This window comes from Lepisma saccharinum, chromosome 10 (genome assembly GCF_977018435.1).
Source record: "Lepisma saccharinum chromosome 10, izLepSacc3.1, whole genome shotgun sequence".
Classification (NCBI taxonomy): domain Eukaryota; kingdom Metazoa; phylum Arthropoda; class Insecta; order Zygentoma; family Lepismatidae; genus Lepisma; species Lepisma saccharinum.
This window is the reverse complement of record NC_139238.1, coordinates 87,348,326-87,370,256: the sequence shown is the minus strand read 5'-3', so window position 1 is coordinate 87,370,256 and position 21,931 is coordinate 87,348,326. Positions and strand designations below refer to the sequence as shown.

The 21,931-nt window shown below is 40.6% G+C and overlaps 1 protein-coding gene across 1 annotated transcript in view; it reads right to left on the bottom strand.

The window, feature by feature from the left end:
- LOC145994425 (uncharacterized) overlaps nucleotides 1-14,296 on the bottom strand; it is a 37,298-nt gene extending 23,002 nt beyond the window's left edge. Inside the window, exons 1-4 of the mRNA XM_083130553.1 lie at nucleotides 14,071-14,296; nucleotides 5,912-6,032; nucleotides 2,945-3,083; nucleotides 1,619-1,759 (exon numbers count right to left, since the gene is read on the bottom strand). Of these exons, the coding sequence (XP_082986679.1) occupies nucleotides 1,619-1,759; nucleotides 2,945-3,083; nucleotides 5,912-6,021 (390 nt within the window). The 5' untranslated portion in view covers nucleotides 6,022-6,032; nucleotides 14,071-14,296. The remainder of the gene's footprint in view (nucleotides 1-1,618; nucleotides 1,760-2,944; nucleotides 3,084-5,911; nucleotides 6,033-14,070) is intronic.
- Nucleotides 14,297-21,931: the final 7,635 nt, after the last annotated feature.

Below are 21,931 nucleotides of genomic sequence, written 5' to 3'. Positions count from 1 at the left end.
TGACTAGCCCTCGTTTTTCACTGGTATTTAATTATATTTGCGAGGAACTGCAGCTGCAATGTGACATTGGTAGATACTAGCATTATTTCCACAAGGGTGTTCCCCTCTGTGGCAAAAGGTGAAGTTGCATACCTCAAATCTTAACGATAATGAAGATGACATGCCTGTAAATGACAATATTAAACAGACAGTAAGGATAATGATTTATTAAAATGTAAATCCACTTTTGTGCACAGATAGGCTAATCAGGAATGCACCTCCAGTTTAAAGTAGGAAACGAACAGTGGCGAAGCTCCTATGAGGCTTTTGAGGCTTAGCCTACCCAAACAAATGTTGATATTAAAATGTTCTTGTACCCTGTAACAATCAAAGTTCGTTAAAACGAATTAAACTATGTAATCCGAACGTTTGGTTCCGCCGATCCTTCCATATATCTCGTCAGGCAGGCCAGAAAGAGAGAGCGCGTTCGGGCCGAACAGTGAGGCTTTTGACGAAAAGCCTCGCGTTTAAAAGGCAGCTAAAGCGTGAGCTCTGTGTAGGTGGGAGGGGAGGGTAAGGGGAGGGGACTGCCGATTCACTGGGTGAAAGCGGCTAGCCTCAAAACCAAACCTGTTGTGTTTCTAGTCTTCTTGTGCAAAGTGCGTCGTTCACGCGCTGCATTGTTGAATGTTAATTTACTTCAAGTGCATCCGCGCGTGTGTTTGTGTGTGTGTCACATAGTGTATTTATGTTATAAAAATATAATACTGTGAAATTGTGTTGGAAACTCTAAGATGATTTGCAGTAAAATAAATGTAAGTGGACAAGACTTCGTGGCTCTCAGATCCTTAACCTACGAAATATTGGACACACTGACTGTGCAACTGGAAATACGTTTTGGAGATCTTGAAAATATAAAATTTGTTGAATTGGTAGACCAAAATAGCTTTGGGGAATATAAACTACATTTTCCTGTGATGAAATTAAGTAACCTTCTGTCCACATATCCATTTTTCAACAAAGAACGATTAGAAAATGATTTAAAGAATATCTGTGCTGATGAAGAAAAGCATTTACCTCCTGCAGACCTTCTAAAATTCATAGTTAGCAATGATCTTCAAACAATCTACAAATAAGTAACACAACTTATCAAGTTGGTCTTGACATTCCCAGCTTCCTCCGAAAGAAGTATGAGCACCCTCAAGAGAGTAAAAAATTATCTCCGTAATTCAATGAAAAATGAAAGATTAAGTTTTCTCAGTACAATAGCCATTGAAAAAAAAATGGTTAAAGAACTTTCTATTGATCAAGGAAAGAGTAATTTATACTTTTGTGACCAACAAGAATCGACGCATGGACCTGCTGTATATAAAAAAATATAAGCAGATTTTTCAGCCTACCCAGTATTTACGCCTTAGCTTCGCCACTGGAAACGAACCATTATCAGGTATCGAATTGTGGAAACCTTGATTACAAGGCGACAACGTTACCTCTACGCCACCGGCGAGGCAACGAGAGTAAGGATATAACTCCAGGCATACAAAAAATACTTACTCTCCTTAACGAACAAAAAGTTTTAAAAAAATTAGATATATACCATTTTTGTGTCGACAGGAATGATATGGTCCAGTTTACCTACCTCCATGCCTGCAAACTGCACTATCATATCATAATAGTAATTGTCTAATCCATGTTGTACGACATCTACATCAGATATTCTGTTAACTTCAGAGAGACCAGACATAACTATATCTGTCTGCAAGAATTCGTAAGTGGAACCCTGCAAATTGAAAAGAAGTTGTTTTCATTTGTTTAATGTGAAAAATGTAGGCTTGCTACAACATCATGTTTCTGTTAATGAGATGTTATATCATCTAAATCTTATTGGTGCACAGTACGAACGATGTACTGACAAGTAGGCACTGAATCGTATGATTTAAAACATTAAGAAATTTAGAAACATCACCACTCATTTGGAAGTAATGACTTACTTCTAACGCACTTCGAGAAATGGTTACTTCTTTCTAAGAACGGTAGGTATCATTCAGTTACTTTGTGAAACTGAAACTCATTGTCAAGTAACGGGATGGATAACTTTATATTTTTACATTTAAACATACGAGGTTAATTACAGTTTCATTAAATGAATGTTTTTCTTTTAATGATCATCAATTGCTGCTTATACACGAATGATGTTATACTGTAGTAGTTACATCTAATCTAGAAAAAAGTAACTTAAATTTATTTTGTAAAGCATCAATGATGTTGACTTTGTTACTTTTAAAAAAATAATAACTTTTATTATAGCTGAGTTACGTTTTGAGTGGTTACTTTAAAAAAGTAAGTTTGCAAACACTGACATAGACATTACTTAGAAAATATTTTAGTAAATCCACTATTCACTTGTGAAACTTGTATACTTTGTATACTTTGTATACTTTGCATAAACATGGTACATATACAAGGATTACAACCAATAAATAAATCATAGCTCATAAAGATGACATACACATGCAAAGATGTGGAGTATAATACAAAAAAAGTATTCAGTACTGGGATATGTTGAAGAATATTTGTGTGAATGTTTCGTGGTAAGAATAGATTCAATACTAGTCTAATTATTCTCAAAGTTTTCCTGGCGGCGAATAATCAGCCAGTTGATTTCCGAATAGGATGGGGATAGGATAGGACCAAAACGGTACGTTTCCGAAGATGGGTCCTTATCAAAACTTGATCTACTAAGTCCTCTCTACAACCCCTAGAAGTGTGTAATAGGAATTCTGAATCACCCTGTATACATTTAAATTTTCCTTTGATAAAATTGCTATAATAGTCTCATTTTGTTGTTATTACAGCCTATGTTACGTATATTATAACTAAAAAGCTTTTTAATTTGGACTTGTTGTCGAAAGTCGTTTTCCGAAAGGTGATAACATCGAAAAAAAATTATAAAATGTATATTTACGTTCGCTTCAAAGTAACCATAGTCTTCCTCCAAGTCAAAAGCATTCCCATTATCGTTTATGCTCTGTCCAACAGCTAGAAAAAGTTCATCGAAGTAGGCATTGTAGTCATAAGCCCCTACCTTTGGATATGGTGGCAATCTGGAACACAATAACAATTGTTAACCTCAAACCAATGTTAGAAAATAATCGATCTGAGTTTTATTAACCGCACACCCTATATTTTAGATAGATTTTTAGTGTAAGCACTATTATCCCCGTCTAGTTCGCTGCACTTTTTAACACTAGGTGTAGTGCAGGTGTATCCTGGTGTCAGGCTGGTGCAAGGAAATGACTTTCAACCAAGTAGACGAAAAGCGGTGTTCAAGTTCAGAAGATTCAACAAATGCCTGTCTGCTGCTTTAAACGGTCATTTGATCAGTTGGCACTTACCACGTGACCATATACCACACATTACACCGATCCAGAACGTAGTGCAAACGGTGCAGACTCCAAATCAACGAAGTAGACGAGTCGGTGCTGCACCGTGTAACCAACTAGACGCTTGAGTGCAGAGAGGCAAAAGGTGCTGCGAACTAGACGGGGTTGTTATGTACGAGTTGTGTCTGTGCGTCTTAACCAGATCTGGGCTACTCGCCGTTATTTGTGGAAGAGCGCTCTAGTATGCACATGCGACCTCCAAGCAGCGATACTGTAGCGTTGTAAGAGGGAGGAAGGGAGGGAGCAAAGCAGGAGGCTTAGACGGCAGCGTTCGTGCTTCCCGTTATCTTATTTACGAGGGTCACTATTTATATTTTGAGCCTTGGCAACACTGATTGAAGTTAGGCGCGATTTGACGTTTGCACGGAATCGTCTGGCATTATTGACCATAACGTACTTCAAATGTTTTGTCAATAGCTTCATTTGTGTTGTTTATGTTGCCTTGGAGATTGCGCGACAACAATAAAATGGAATTAACTCGTGAACATTTTCGTGCGATGGTTTTTTACGATTTTCGACGTGGATTATCAAGACAAGAGTGCATCGATCAACTTACTTCCACATTTGTCGATGAAGCCGCATCCTTTGCCACTGTGAAACGCTGGTTTAACGAATTTAATCGTGGCCGCCATTCGCTCACCGACGAGATTCGCGAAGGTCGTCCAAAATCAGTTGTTGTTCAAGAAAACATTGATGCTGTGCAAAACCTAATACTGCAAGATCGTCATGTGACATACTGTGAGATTGAGGCAACCATAGGCATTAGTTCCACCAGCATATATAAAATATTACATGATCATTTAGCTGCGAGAAAGGTATGTTCTCGTTGGATCCCACACAATTTGACAAAAACTCAAAAAGACGCTCGCGTCAATTGGTGCAAACAAATGCTCAATAAATACAATCGTGGTGCTTCAAAAGACGTATATAAGATTGTAAGAGGTGACGAATCATGGATATATGCATATGAGCCGGAACGTAAACAGCAGTCGACTGTATGGGTGTTTCAAGATGAACCCAATCCAACAAAAGTTGTTCGCGCTCGAAGCACATCGAAACAAATGGTCGCCTGTTTTTTCGGGAAAACTGGTCATGTGGCAACCGTGCCTTTAGAGGAACGTAGAACGGTCAACTCTGAATGGTACACAACAATTTGTTTGCTAGAGGTCTTCGGTCAAATACGGAAAACAAACGAACGCCGTCGGATCATCCTTCATCAAGACAATGCCAGCTGTCACACATCTCGTCTAACAACCGACTTTATGAACAGTCAAAAAATCGAATTGATGGGTCATCCGCCATACAGTCCTGATTTGGCACCCAATGACTTCTTCTTGTTCCCGAATGTCAAGAATAAATTGCGTGGACAACGATTTTCGTCGGCGGAAGACGCCGTTGATGCGTTCATTACTACCATTTGAAAGATGAATATTTGTCATTTTACTTACGTTAGACCTTAAATGTATTTGATGTGCGCCCCATGTGTTGCACGCCAGATATCCAGTCGGTACTTTCATTCTAGCCAAACCTTCTCAAGCATATCTTGTGTGACGTGTCCCATGGCAATGTCGATTCACCTTCGCAATTCTGGCAGTGTCTGTTGAAGTGAAGGAACGTAAACACTGTCTTTAATTAAACCCATCGCACACTGAGTCCCATCGGAAACGTCACATAAGATATGCTTGAGAACGTTTGGTGAGAATGGAAATTACCTGTCGATATCTCGGATAGTAAAAAAAATACAAATGTTTTCAAAGATGTTGATTTAAGGTTTCATACCTTATTTCGATTTGCGAGTAGTTTTGCCGAAACAGTCGAAAGTCAACCAATATATTGTCAGTAGTACAGTATCTCAGAAATCATCCATCTATATTTTGAAATTTCGTTATTTGAAAATAGGCCATTTACGAATTTGATACAATTCTGCACTGGAGTTTCAACTACAATATTCGTACAAAACAACAATCGAAACCAGTCAATTACTCAGAAGCTACTAAAGATATACACATTGTGCTATGTTTGGTAGATTGAAACATTTACCTATAACATTATCTTAATCTAATGTATGTCTAAGGCAATGAAAGAATCGAAAGTCCAACAATAGATTCAATGAATAAATATATAAATAAAATTTAATACATGAAAAAAATGCATAAAGTCTGTAGTTCGAACCAAATGTTTAAGTGCAACATCAAGAAGGATGAAGGAAGATGCTTCAAAAAGATTCATCCACTGATGCATTAAAGTACAACTCGACATAGAAAGAAATATGACACACTTTGGCGTTATCTTCACAAACGATATGCAACAATGCATCAAACTGTAAACCTGCATACTTCAGTGCATCAATAGATTTGTTTCTAGTGCATCACATAGATTTTTTGCATTTTGTTCTCTGGATGTAAATCCATATTTTAAATTATGTTTTTGTGTTAATATTAATGTTATACAAACGGAACGATATACTATGAATTCACATACTCACTAACCTATGATTTACATGACCTGAATAGTGGTACGAGGCCTCAGCGTAATCACTGCCCCTGCTGTAGTTTGTCAACAAAAGGAGAACTCCAAGGGTGCAGGTCAGGCGAACCATTTTTGTGCAATCTGGAAACTCAAAACATTACTTCAAAGGCAAGAGCAATATTTATGTCTCACTGTTTATAGAAGGGTAATGATTCCATTGAAAGTGCATGTATTCATTACAACCCAGAAGTGTACGTGACTGTACATCATAATCAACAATACCAGAAAGTGTTGGTGTGGCCTCCCTGATGGCGTAGTGGTAACTACGTCGTCACCTTGTAATCAAGTGGTCCGGGGTTAGATACCCGGTGGAGAAACATTGCACAATGGTTCGGATCCCACTTTAAACTGTACTTACAGACCCGATTAGCCCCTCTGTGCATAAAGTGGACTCAAAAATTCAATTAAATTCAGAGAGTGTTCGTATTATAAGACTTCCTCTTAGGCCAGTCAACAAAGGATGCTTTTGGGGTCCAATAAGGGACAAAATCAGGGAAAGCTGGAACAAATGTTCTTATCTTCGTAAAAATGTTCTTAACATCATATTAATTTTGCACACCTCCTTTGGCAGCCATCTTTGAGAAATGGCGCCCAAAATCAGTTTTTTGCAAATATCTCGCTTGAAAAGCATTTTACAGCCAAATAGGTTATGACAAAAATTAATCTATGTGAAATTCTCTACAAAAATGTTGTGTACATTTGTCTTCTAAGAAGTGCCGTTTAGGTGCTACAGAAGCAAGAAATTTCACCTTTTTCCCCCCACCCCATTTTGCAAGAGCGAAACTCAAGGAAACATCTTTATTGTATGATAACTTGAGTTTCGCATTTCCTATTAAACTAGAGGTGTACCTATTCTAAATGCTCCTCCGTGGCCGTGCGGTCTAAGGTGCTGTGCTTTGGACTCCGGCTGCGGGACGGCGTGGGTTCGAGTCCGCCTGGGTTCAGTCTCTGGGTTCTCGGCCTGTGTATAGAACCGGTGGCAACCCGCCATCGTGAGGAAATTGGGGGGCTACGAGGGAGTAGCGTCACCCGGTCTGGGAAATCTCCTATAACGGCTGAGGGTTCGACGTGCTGTCCCCACGTCATGTCATTACCGGTTGAAGATCTCCGCACCTCTAGGTAGGATTGTCGGAGGGAGACTGTCAATCGGGAGATAGGCCAAGGCCCTTCTAGGGCCGTCGACCTACGGATTATTATGTTATTACCTATTCTAAATATTAGAATGAAGTTTCTTGAAAAATGTATTTTCAAGTTGTAATATCTGCATTCAATTAAACAATAATTTTGTAACATTTCACGTAAAACAAATGTACGTAATGACTACTGTTATTAACCAAAACCCTTTTTTAAACTTTTATCTCCTGATTTCTACCAGCAAGAATTCTTCTAAGTGTGCATCAACTAGATCATCACAGTTGGCGGGAGCTTTCAGACTCAAGCGACAAGTGGCAGTCAACAGGCCACAATCGACATGCTGATTTCACACCGAGGTGGCAAGCGACACGGGCCTCTCGATTCTAAAGCAAAACATTCAATGTGCATGCGCGAAGAAAGGCGAGGCGATAGCTTCTCCGATGACTTAGTGCTAATGTCGTCGCCTCGTAATTTAGGGGTCCCGGGTTCGATACCCGGTAGAGGCATATAGTGATTCAGATCCCACTTTAATCCATATCCAGTCCCGATTAGTCTTACTGTGAATAAAGTGGATTTAACAGACGAGCCGATACAATGTACGGTACAGAGAAAACTGCCCATTCAGAGTGACACACAAGCTACAAGCGACACGTCCAGCTTGGCGCTTTGTTCTCAAAGCTCCCTTCACCTTCTAGAAGACTGTGAGATTTTGAGCACACCACTGCAGTGCAGCTTCTTATATTTCCCGACTTTTTTCCTAATAACTTAACAAATTTTAGTTTTCCGTGCGTAAAAATTGCTGAAGCAGTATCAGCCTCCCTGAATGCAATATAAACCTTATTTTCTCCGTGTATTTCATGGAACTAGGCGTAGCTATACATTTTGTTTCTATGTCCCCTTTTTTCTTGCTTTAAGAAGTACACATACACAGTGCAACAATTTGAAATCGAGACTGATTTTTTTTTTGCTCGGTAGGTGGCGCCACTGTGCAATCGTTCTGTGGTGTGAACAGGTAACGGGTATCTCACGAACAATCGACGCAGAAGTGTTGACCTTGAGCGACATTGCCGCTTGTGGCATTGTTGAATGTGGGCACGTGTAGTGAAAGTGCGTCGTGATTTCAACATGGAACATAGAGCAAACATCAAGTTTTGTCCGCTCTTGGATAAAACTGTGTGCAAACGTTTCACATGTTGTAGCATGTGTATAGGGACAATTGTTTATCCTGTACGCGTGTATTTGAATGGCTCAGGCATTTCAGTGAAGGACGGGAGCCAATTGAACACGACGAACATCCAGGTGTAGCAGGGACGGTGAGAACACCAAAATTGGTTGAGAAAGTGAGGACAATCATTACTGAAGACTGAAATTTCAGACAGACTCTTACTGCTGCATTTTATCTTGAGGTACTGAGACGTTCGATGCAAAGAATAACACGCGTGAGGCCAGAGTATCGGGATGATGGCAGATGGCGTCTGCTTCATGACAGTGCCCCAAGTCACAAGACTGTGATTTCGAAGAACTTTTTGACCTTAAATCTACTCTGTGTTGTCACACCCTGCCTACTCACCGGATCTGGCTCCGTGTGATTATTTTTAATTTCCTAAACCAAAATCTGCACTGAAAAGTTCCTACTTTTATGATGTACGAACAATCAAGAAAGCTACGACATGGATTTTAAAGAGCATTACACAAAATGAATTCCAGCAATTCTTCCATGCACTGGTAGGCATTGCGCTACGATGTGTGGATGCAGAAGGGTCCTACTTTGAATGATCCAAGGTAAGTAACTTTCTATGAAGACTTGTTTATTTTTTACAGCACCAGTCTCGATTTCAAATTGCCGCACTGTGTATGTTGATCCAAAAGAGGCAGTGAGGATATAGAAAAGTCAACATCTTCACCTACAATTTTCACAGATTGACTCACAGAGGATGCTTCAATAGCAGTGTTGATGACGTGCATGCATCTTCGTCAGCCTATTTGGTCCTTCAGCGTTGTGATGAGCCCTCCCTTGTTCCTCTCATTTGAAATAAACGTGCCTTGACTTGTTGTCGTACGCATGGATTCATCGAATTTTAACTCTCTAGAAGAGACTATTAGTCAACGAGCACGTTCAGCATATTTGGTATTTCTCTGTCACTTTTGCATGCTATCCATCAAAGCCGATGATTGTATTTTTCTTGGAGCGTTTCTTTTCGTACTTAATGCACCTATCTAGAATGGCATGAAATATTTCTCGCTGTTGACAAGCAAACAAATATCTCGTTGTGAATCAAGAATTCTCCATCAATGATGTAAATAGCATTTCCAACTTCTTTACTTTCTGCGAGAGGACTTCTTGGTTCTCCGCATCTCTACCTCACCACTAAAAACGGGCAGGAGAATTTACTTCCTTGTTACTCCTGTAATTATTGACTGAATATCATCAAAATCAGGGAATGGTCCTTGAGATAAGAATAACTGACCAAGAACTGGAAGTCTTGCTAGTCCATTGATATATACTGCTTTTCCGGATTCTCTGGAGTAGCGACGCGCAGAGGGGAAAGCTTGTGGGCGGGGCCAGACTAGGTGGGGAAGGGTGCGGGATGAAAGCAACGAAGTGCTGCGCGGTGTAATGGCCGTAAAGCAAAACGCTTTCTGCTGCCAATTTCTTCTTTTATTCTTAACAATGGCCAGTGTCCACAAATAACAAATAATATTGCACGTTTATTTGTCTATTGATGCTACGAAGAACAGAAAAAAATTAAAACAAATTTAAACATACATTTTCAAAAAACATGCAAATAACCACAAACTATGAAACATCATGTATCAAAATGTGTTTTAAACAAGTCTGAAAAATATGTTTCAAACACTTTGTTTTAAACATTTGTAAAAAAAAAAACAAAGCCATGTGTTTCAAACTTTTCAAACAAGTTGTTCTCGAACACATTCAACACTATGAGGCGCTCTCCTGAATGCAGAGTTCCCCTAGACTTGCGAGCTGACATGTTTACTACGGGACTACTGGACCGCGAATGAGCCCCCTCCCGTGGATGCCCCTCCCCTCGGCGCGTTCATTAGACGAGGCGTACACCCTTCAACATGCGCACAGAACGCGTTCGCGTTTTCTTACTCCAGAGAATCCGGGAAAGGAATATAGCTACAAGACTTTCGTGCATCGGCATGCTGCTCTTCAGTTTTTGACGGTAAACTAGTAAACATGCCAAAAATCTACTTACTTAGCACTGAGTCACTCACTCCTCTCCCATTCCCCACAACTCTTCATGGAGAGCATCACGGTCTGTTCAATCGTCATATATCACCAGATCTCGGATCATAACTTTTAAATAGTTTCATTGTAAAATTACCTTTTTGGACAAAGTCAACATATTTAATTGGGGCTTTCTTCTCTTTGAGACCAGCTTATCCTACACATAGCTGACGATAAATATTTCCTTTAAAGTACTGTGTGCAATAATAAAACCAGTTGAACCCATAAATGATATTCTGTAAGAATGAACATAATGTAATAATTCCAGTTTTATAAGGGAAACGCTACAAAACATCACGCAAAAGAGGTTTCACTAGATTTCGCTCCTGTAAAAAGGAGAGGGGGAAAATAGATGAAATATCTCGGTCCTCTAGCACCTAAACGGCACATCCTAGAAGAAAAATGCACAGAACATTTTTTGTAGAGAACTTTATGTAGATTAATTTTTGTCATAACCTATTTTGCTGCAAAATGCTTTTCAAGCTAGATATTTGCAAAAACTAATTTTGGGCGCCATTTTTCAAAGATGGCGGCCAAAGGAGGGTGGTAGAGGGGTGCAAAATTAATATGTTGTTAAGAACACTTTTAAGAAGATAATAACATTTGTTTCAGCTTTCCTTGATTTTTTTCCCTTATTGGACCCCCTTGTTGACTGGCCTTTCTGTGATGATGTTGTTTATTACGAAAATGGTGGCCTAGAAAGTAACCAATAATTATTTTAATTTTAGGAAAGCCAATAATCTTGCAAACATTTCTTTTAATTCCATGTTGTTTCTGCAATGTACAAAATTTACACTTTGGAAAATGGAAGGACAGAACAAAATACTGTGTTCGACGGTATTATACAGGGTGGCTCATGAGTAATAGCGCAAACTGACACAGGTGAAAGTACAGATAATAGAAGCAAAAGATTCCAGTAAACATGGGTCTGCAAACGAGCCGTTTTCGAGATAATTGCAAATGTGTGGTTACAAGCCGCCACTGACTTCATTGTTTGTAAACGCCGTTCTGGTTGGTAAAATGCTAATAATGTGTGCGAATGTGTGGATACAAGCCGTCACTGATTGCATTTTGTAAACACCAAGTGCTTTACTCCTTGCGCGTTCCGAGGTTTGCTCTTTCTTCACAAAACAGAACATTTCCGAGAGGCGGCGTTGCGATCAAACAGGATGGATACGATCAGTACAGATAATTGTACATGCTTGTGATCAATTCCGAAATGAACCGGGGGTGTTCGAAAGCATTTTACCAACTAGGACGACATTTGAAAGCAATGAAGTCAGTGGCGGTTTGTAATCACACATTAGCGATTATCTCGAAAACGGCTCTTTTGCAGACTCATGTTTACTGAGACTTTTTTGCTTCTATTATCGTGCACTTTCACCTGTGTCAGTCTGCTCTATTACTTATGAGACACCTGTACAGTGAGATTACTTCCGTAACATCTATGGCTATTGTGCATTTGCAGCTTGGGAGAGTGTCACAACTCGCCAATCCTTCAATCAACTGTCAAAGTTTCTCACGCACTCCCAATAGTTCGCTTCTCATTCTTACTGCACCGCACAAGAATAACGCAACCAGGTGGTTCCAACAGTTTCTGGAAACTGGGTGCTTATGTAAAGGCAAGACTCCTGGTCTCTCATGTGTCTGATGACAACATTGCAAGAGTGCGTGAGGCGTATCAGCGAAGTTCACGCAAGTCAGTGGTTAGAGCAAGCAAGGAATTTGGCATGACGGTGTGGAAGGTGTTGCGTAAGCTGTTATGTTATAAAGCCGTGCAGGATGCGATAGTGCAGGCAGGTTGTTACACCACCAAACAGAGTGAAAATACGTGACTTTTGCGATGGGAAGCAGTTGAATATGGAGGAAGATGGTTTCGTAGAAAGACTGATCTTCTCCGATGAATCCACAGTCCACATCAGTGGCAAAGTGAACAGACACAATGTCCGTATCTGGGGAACCGAGCAACCACATGCACAGACAGAGCACCAGCGTGACTCGCCAAATGTCAACGTTTTCTGTGCGGCGTCCTGTGAAAAGCAACTGTGACTGGTTACTCTTTTTCGGATATGTTAGAAAACTGGTTGTTACTCCAACTGAATTCCAAGTATGACCATTACATTCTATAACTGGACGGAGCTTCCCCCCATTATTTTCAGGGAATGTACAAGTGCTTCTCAATCGTGTTCTTCCACAATGCTGAATCGGACGTGCTGCAAATGGAGACAATAATCCCTCCTTTGGCCACCCCATTTGCCGGATCTTAAACCATGCGATTTCTTTCTTTGCTGGTTCGTTGAAGACAGTGTTTATGTACCACCATTGTCTACGTCCATCCACGAACTTCGTGATAGGATAACGCATGCACTGCAGGTCATTACAACAGACATACTGCGCCGAGTCTTGGATGGTTTTGATTACCGTGTGAATGTGTGTGGTGTGACCCAGGGTGCACACATGGAAGAATTGTAATTAACACCTAAGAAACTTGGACAGTTGCCACTGCTGATGGGGTATGTTGTGCCCGTGTAAGGTGAGAATTATTTATTCATTAGCATTTGAAACTGCACCATTCTTTGTATGGTGGTTTGAATTGTTGCTTTATGTCCACTTTATGCACAGATAGGCTACGGTTCAAGCGGGATCCGAACCACTGTGCAACGTGCCTCCACCGGTATCGAGCCCAGGACCCCTTGATTACAAGGCGACGATGTTACCGCTATGCCATCGGGGAGGTCCAGTTTTGTTTCGTTGGAATATATCCCACAACCTCGATAACGTTCCCACCTCCACATGCTATATGCTGCTACGCAACACCCTATGCTTTTGTTCGTAAAATGATTCGATATATTTTATCACGCCAAAGTCGTGACTCGAACCCTGGACCCCTGGCGTCATAGCACAATAGACTAACAACTTCGCCAAGGGGTCCTGTTGAAGCGCTGGAAGCAGTTATTAGAAGCTTTTTACACCGGCGACCTTCAGTGGATCTTTAAAAACTCCGATGACACGGGAATCCACAGGAAATCAGTTGAAATAACGTAACGTCAGCCTTATGCAAAAAGCACGGTTATTGACAGGACGGAACTCGCCCAACAGCTTTAACAATCGGAAATTTGAATCTCCCTTAAATTGATGGAGAGAACATTTATCGCCGGAGTTGTAATCAGAAAGTTATCGAGTGAACAGTCGTTGCCTCCAATTTATAGTTTGATTATCGATTGATACGCCAAGAGTCACAGCGAGAAACGATGCGTTATCAAAGTTTCATTTCGGGGACCCTGCCTTATCATCCAAATCAGCGGAGACGATCTTTACATCTAGATCTACAGGTAAACGAACATCCTTTTCTATTACATCTTGACCCTGCCAGACCAGTCAATCGAAGAGTGAAATAGTGAATGTGTTCTCCTCATTTCTCAGGGGCGAGTAAAAGATACCTCTCGTATAAGCGAGTTGCTTGAGACTGGTACAGCCTAGATTCGATCCCTATCAACCCTGTATGAGGGGTGATTCTAAAGAGTGATTCTGGAAATGAGATTCATATCAGCCCAAAGAAGAACAGTGTTAGTGAGAAAAGTGAGCCAGTGGATTCAGAGAACTTAGAATGCGTATCAATCCCTAAGATTATAAACTGTTAAGGAACTAAACTGCAGAAAAGACAATGGTCACTCGTTGGGTTTTGTGAACCTTTGAACCTGAATCATGGCTGGGTGTTAGGATAGTTACCTGTCTATCTGATGAATTAGGATGAATAGAATATACGAAGTCCTCTGTTGGCTTCTCAATTGGTCGACCAGAGCGTCGTCTCACTTCTGCCCTACTGCTCTCCTAACCTCTTCTCCGTTCTCAACTCCAATCCAAAGTCAGTTCCCTCTCAGCTTATCTCTCCTCTATATCACTAGGCCATCGAGCTCTTCCTCCATGCCGAATCGTGTTTTTAATTGCCACTATGCAAACCGCTGACTCCATAGGCAGAAGAAACTACCTGCATCCTGAATAGCTCAGGAGGTTTGCATAGCACAACACTGTGCATTGTTTACATGCTTCAGAGGCTGAGACAACTGAGAAAAACAAGTGAATGCCCTGGTCAACGTGAAGCATTCAGAGAGGCTTTATAAAATAAACATAAAATCTTAGGGATTGATACGAATGTGCTTCTAGTATCTTCAACTTACCAAACAACTTGTGAAACACTCAATCGATTTCCTGCATATATAGGTAGGTAACAATAACACATTGAAACAAATTGATAACGCATAAATGATATAGTATAAAAATAGCCCGAACGACATAAGTTGAACAATATTATCTCTTACATCATGTTTTCAATATTCATCCAAAGATAATGCGAGCTAAAGTACCTGTTTATCAAAGCGTAATAAATGCTGCGAAGTACCATATCTCAAGAAAATATTTCACGTCATAACTTGCTGTCATTCCACAAGGAAAATCTTCCTATACATACGAGACATGTTCGATTTATAAGTGTAACGATCTTAAGTTTAAAAAGTCCTTTGGTTTAAAGCAGTATATATTGTGTAGGCTTTGTGGGGGTGTGGATAAATTACGCATTCACATCAACTGCCTGTAACACAAGTACTGATAAAATTAGGAATCAGGAATACTAGAAAGCCGCATATTTTTAAGACAAGGGAGGAAAGATAATATAATTTGATTAGATTGTTTAATGTATTTCCTTAAACTTTGATTCCGTACAAGTAGTACGCGTATTTATTGATATTGTAACGAGCACATGAGCAACAACCAGCGGTTGGCTCGATGCCAACAGGACCCTACCCTCCCAATACTCAACAACATATGACGTAATCTACACGTGTCTCTTGTCAGCTGTTCTGCAGTGTGGAAGGTCGTAAATACGAAGTGTTTACAGCCAAGAGAAAGGAACCTGTGACGTAGCATTGGGCTAGTGCCAAGACTTGGCACTGACCAAGGTCTCCAACGGCATGTGTAACGTTGGAAACATTCCAAAGGTCGGCCTTGCCTGACAGCTCACAAAGTTGTACGCTTGCCAACTGACCTAGTGAGTCCACGTGCCAATAAATGAACTTAGGCGAAAATAGTCACAGTGATAAGGAAACTCTAGGAAGGCCACACGGTGTGAATTCTGTTTACAAAAAATAGCTTCCTTGTGGTCTTCCTGAATGCATTCACCTTGGAGGTCGTCGCGGTTAGCCTTGATGCAAAAAGTGACAAATTTCTTAGGAGGTATAAATGTAGGGGTATTTCAATTGCACTACGCAAAAATGCATTCTTAGGAGCCTGCTCGCAAGATGGAGTACTTTATATCTGATGTTAGAACACCTAGATTCTGACTCTAAAGTCCTATTAGTGCCGTCCATTTTGTTATTAACCGCACTATGACCGATGTACCAATTAACATTTATCATTACCATCGGTCTTTCTACCCACTTCCCCCAAGATTTCATTCTTCTGCTCTCTGAGAAAAGGACAGCTGTCTCACGCGAACCATCTTTCTTTCCCATGAAGCCCTGCATATATCACCGCACTTACTTCGAGAGAAAGAAGCCAGTGTGTTCCCGCAATAAACTCTGATATCCATCCAGTTCACGTCACCATCAATTCATGTTTGGCTTGATGGTTGGAATTTAGGGAAGCAGGGGGCCAACAGTGAGATGCAGTTAATCACGAAACTTCAAGCAATTTAAAACTTAAAACACCCAAGGAGACTCTCGCCCTCGTCCTGAACAAGGACCCTCAGTTCTCAAAGGGGTGCGCAGCCGGTCAGGCCCAGAATCGAAACAATCGCTCTACACATAACAAACTCTAGCAGACGGACATAATTTCTGCAAGCGCGCCAACCAGTCTACAGTTTGGACATTTCCTTGTCAATGTGACTGATATGAAAATCTGAACTCCAACCCTGCCCGAAAATATCTCTTCGCCTCAGTGAAGTTTAGACAGCAACAGAACGCATAACTTTAACTAACTTTAACGAACTGTCTGCATAAATTTAACGAAGTGTTGAGCTGTGAGCAGTAAAAATTAATTAGAGCGAGATACTTTTCGTCCTCCAAACCAACTCTCAAACAAGGTGTTATTGTGTTTCTGTGCTACGCGATTATCACCCTTCAGTGCACACTTTAAGTCACGTGGGGGTGGAGCTATGGTAGACTGACCAATAGCGAATAAAGCATTTTACAACCCGATGTCAGCGTAGCTGAAATCAAGAAGAAACCAGGATACATCAAAACAGTTCCAATACATCGCTCCAACCCTCGAGGAGGAAAAAAACTTTGCTCGAACAGTCTTCGGTACATCACTTGAAGCCTCAACACAAGATTCCAAAAAGGACCGTGTGCTCTCTGATACAGTCAGACTTTATCGTTTTACTAAGAAGTGCTTCAGTATCAGTGTCTATGTGTACGGAACGTCGCAAGCGCGACTCGTGACTCTCTTGTTTTTACACAGTGCATGATGGGACCGTCGACTCTTTCCGACAGTCATCTGTTTCTGTCAGGGTAATGTATGTAGTGTGGTGTGACCATGTAAGTATTTGGGCAGTCCATTAAATAATTTCTTCTCACATGTTTCAGTGTCCTAATTTCTTGTCACAGATAACAATAATTATTGTAATTTCTGAACTTGGCATGTGAATAAAGACCAGCGAATAAGGACTTGAATGGCCTTCTCCGCCGGCCGAATTACTGGCCGTTAAAAAACCATAAAACTCACGTATTTAGTTCTTGAACACAGGCAGATCTCGTGGTTTTGCTTTCATAGTATTTTCAGTTGCAGAAGCACCAGGCCGAGATAATGAAAAGTTAGACTCCTTAATTAAAGAAAATGAGGAACAGGCCATTGTATTCCATTCTATTATAGCACGTTCCGTCGCTGATTGGGGATACACATGGCGTTTCCGTGTAAAGCATACATATTTTGCTGATTTTCGGCGCAGTTGCAAACCTCTTGGAGACAATGAATGCACAAATAGATTAAAGAAATCTGCTCCAAGAATGAAACGGTTACGTAGAGAACTGTTTGTACATACAGCAATGGCATTGTAAATTTATGGCTTCCTATACAATAATAAAATGTGCACACTGGAGTGTTTTTTGAAGCAACTCCCGCTAAGGTTATTAACGAAACTGTACCTGTTTTCCTATTTTGCAAAGAAAGTGTTGGAGGGATCACACCTATGTACATAAGGCTACAAGTACTTCCTGTATCTATGAGAGCTGAAACAGTTTTTTAAAAATATTCTTACTTTTATTGTAGGGCCATTTCGCAACTCGCTATTGTTCTGAAGATATTATGCGCATGTTACTAAGTCTATAGGTTGGGCGTAAACGAGCCCTGGACCGTTTCCCCATTATTCGTTTGGGTTTCCCTGGTATGGAAATGGTGAGCGGCGCTGTGGCGTGTTCGAAAATTGCCATCTTTGAGAAGATTGTTGATTACGTTCCCCAAAGTTTCGTCCTCTGTTTGAAAAATGTATAGTAATGATACCTTAGAAAATATTGATACGAATGTTTTACCCCCTCTTACAGAAATACATTCGTATCAATATTTTCTAAGATATCATTATTTTCGTCAGTAGTTTCGGTTTGTGTAGAGATTTTTAAGAAAGCGATTGTGTCCAGCATCTCACCACTAAATGTAACGACCTCTAGCTGGTAGACGCCGTTACTTGGGAGTGTAACTCAGAAGGGGTTTAAAGATGTGGATAGACACTCGCTTTTCTCATATTCACAAACGTTTATTCTAATGTCTTAGGCTAAGGATTACATTTAGTGCACTCTTAATGTTAACTGATTATGTATATTAAATTACTGACTTAGAATAGTAATCTAAGGCGCCATCAACAGACAAATAAAGTCCATCATACCTTTTGGTCTAGCCACAGCCAACGATCTGTCGATAGGTCAGCAGTTCCCCGTGCCAGGAATGCTCAGCCACCACAGGATGTTTATTATATGTTTTAAGTTTTTTTTTTTATAGAATTCTCTGTCTACTTGGCAAGTTGCCCTACCGTGTGGCCTTCCTAGAGTTTCCTTATCACTGTGACTATTTTCGCCTAAGTTCATTTATTGGCACGTGAACTCACTGGGTCAGTTGGCAAGCTTACAACTTTGTGAGATGTCAGGCAAGGCCAGCCGACCTTTGGAATGTTTCCAATGTTACACATGCCGTTGGAGACCTTGGCCAGTGCCAAGTCTTGGCACTAGCCCAATGCTACGTCACAGGTTCCTTTCTCTTGGCTGTAAACACTTCGTATTTACGACCTTCCACACTGCAAAACAGCTGACAAGAGACACGTGTAGATTACGTCATATGTTGTTGAGTATTGGGAGGGTAGGGTCCTGTTGGCATCGAGCCAACCGCTGGCTGTTGCGCATGTGCTCGTTACAATATCAACTACTTTAAATGTTTATATCAGATAATGGTCACAGTTGTGGAAAGAAAACATAGGATTCTGACGTTCTTTGGTGAGTGGAATTTACGTAGTCACTTCGGTGGCCGAGTGCGTATATTGGTCGTCTCATAAACTCCTCGCTGAAGCTACTTGACTGTTGACTTTTAGATATATCAGAATATACAGCTTAACTGAGATGAGAAAAACCCCGGCAAGCTCGCGAACGTGGGCAGTCATTTGTTTTCTCCTCTCGCTTTCGCCTTCGCTTGTGCCCGAAGGTCCTATTTGCAACTTGCTTCGTAATCAAAAACTTCTATAACCTTAAATATTACGACTCTGCTTTCTCTGTCTGGGCTTTTCTCTTCATGGTTATGCAAACACTGAATGAAGGTGACGATGATGTGTTGAAGAACGCCGCACATTTTCGCAACGAGCCGGAGGATTTCATAGCAAGCAGCTGATTGCATTGTCCACGCTCCTTCCACTCGATTAGGGTTGAAAATTCGACGACAGCGCCACAGGGGACCTTCTCTTCTTGGTTAAGCTGAGTGGTTACTACGTCTCAAGAAATAATGTTCGATATTCAGGGTTGGTTTGGTAGTTTCTGAACCATGTGGTGGATGTATCAAAGCTATGAACAAGCAGCAGGTCTATAACAAGTTGTACTAAATTCAGTTCCCTTGCACAGAGTGTCCACAAATATTCTCTGTGATTATGAACAGGCATGTCATTATTGTCGGTGATCATATGCCTATGAAATAGTTGTCCCAGAAAGAGTAACTCAAATATTTTAGTGCACATGACAGACACTAGATGTGTGCCCTCATATCAGGGGGGCAGACACTCCTCAGCATACTAGGATATAATAGATGCCTGTGCCGTGAGGCGGCAGTTTCATCGTTAGGCACTCCCTGACAATAAGATATTATACTTTGTAGTAGTAGTTTAACAGTTCCAAGATGTACACCTGAGTTGCTGAGAGTCCGCCGCCACACACACAACACATTCTATTACACTCTGTTGCAGGAGTCTGTGGAACAAGCGAACGAAAACAAACAGGACTCGAGAGAGCTCTACCAATGGACGCATGAGAGGGCAAGTGAGTGCATGGAGGAAAATGAGGTTGCAGTCGTTTGCAGCAGAGCGCACTGCTTTGCTCCGCCCACCACCTCTGGGTACATCAACTAAAAAAGAGGAAATTCTCACCAGTTCAAAATGTTTCTTAGTATCAGAGCGACGACAACTGTGCCAAAAATAAATGTTTGCATTCAAAGAAATGTTACAAGTGAAACAATTAGATGTTGGAAAATTCAATTTAGAAAGCAGATAAAATCTTTGCACATCAGGGCCACGAGGATTTTATCTGTCTCGAGAACCGTCGGAATGGTTTCGCTTTTCACAGTCTCTGAAGCAATGAGACATACAGTGGGTGGGTGGTAACCTACGAAATTCAAGCAGTATAGAGATTAACGTCCTTCCACTCTTACATAATCCTGTTGTTGATGTTGCAGAGTGTGTAGAGCATTTGTACGTCCTTCCTGATTGACAAGGGTTAGGTGGCATAGCAGCCCTCGCCCGCTTAATAAAGAAGATTTATTATTATTATTATTATTGAAATAAAACATAGGCGCCATCTGGACTAGCCCAGTATTGCCAGAATCTAAGAACACAATTTAAGATGAAAAAATCTCTATTTTCCCCATAACTTTAGAAATATTTAAGCAAGCTATATAAAATTTCCTTTTATCGGCTATGTTATCACTGTATTTGTAATTAATAATAATTAATTAATCCATAGAAAACATAAACTCGCAGAAATTGAAGGTTATTGATATAAAATTCAAAACTTTATGAAAATCTACAAAACACTAAAATATTTGACAACATTATACAAGTTGTGTTGTCATAATATTTTTTATAAAATTAGTGTAAATTGAAGATATTGTTTCCAGAACATATTTAAGCTTATTTGTTGAGAATAATGTATTTCACATTTGAAATAGCTTAAATCTAACATATGAAGCTAACATCTTAAATTTTATTTGCAATTTGGTATTTTCATAAAATTTATCTTTTTCCCTTTTGACTTGAAATTTTACCTCCATTACTCTTCACTTATGGAAATTCTTCTTCACGTGGCAACACTGGACTAGCCAGAAATTTAAAATCCATGGGCAGGTAGTGCAACATTCCTTGTATCTTGCTCTCTTCTCTTCTCCGTAGTGATCCCATGAAGCAAATTAGTCAATGTGGACTGAAGAAACGTATCGGATGGAATCGGACACCATCCAGGTGAAAATTAAATAATTCTCCTCTTCTCTATGTGGAAATAAGTCCTTCGCACTAACTAGTTGGACAAAAATACACAATATGAAGTCTCTTCCTTCTGCAATGTGCGTCGAACGTGGCAACACCGCACGCGCTGTCGCACTATCACTGTCGAGTAGCGACAACAGCGCGTGCGGTGTTGCCACGTTCAACGAGCATCGCTAGTCCGTTGAATGCTAATCTGTATGAAATCGGTTTAATTTCAAAGAAAACGGTCGTTTGGAAAAACACAGAAAAATGGCACTTTTTGTTCTCACAACGATAAAAAAATTGGTATGCTCGAAATAAAAAATGCCGGCCCCCGTGACAGAGTGGCTAGCACATCGCGCTACGACGCCAGGGGTCATTGGTCGAGCCCTCTCAAGTCACTTCTTGCGTAGAGGTTTGTTTTCGGTCGTTCGTTCGTTTCGATATTCCCATGTGTTTGCGCATTGTTGAAATAAACTCAACCACATGGGTGTGTTTCACCTACATCACAAACTGTTGCATTGTAGCTTCGAGCAGCCATGATTGAGGCCAGTTCTTATAAGCATACGGATTTCAAGCCGACGGGCGGGAGACACTAACGTATTTTTTAAAAAAAAAATATTAAAGAAACGTCTAGTTGGTGCAGATGTAACGATCGCTACGTGGTGGATATTTCCTTGCAAACGACAAATAAAATTGTCCGCAAACATGGCGGCTGTGCGCATCGTGACTTCACATGAAACCCACCTATACACGAATGTAGGGTGACCAGATATTTGTTGACCAAAAAGAGTATAGTCTATAGGTTGAAGGTGCGCATGCATTTTGCTCTTTCACGGGATCCTCAAAAATTCCGCGCGACTTCTTGACAGTCTAATTATCCTGGAAATTATGCAA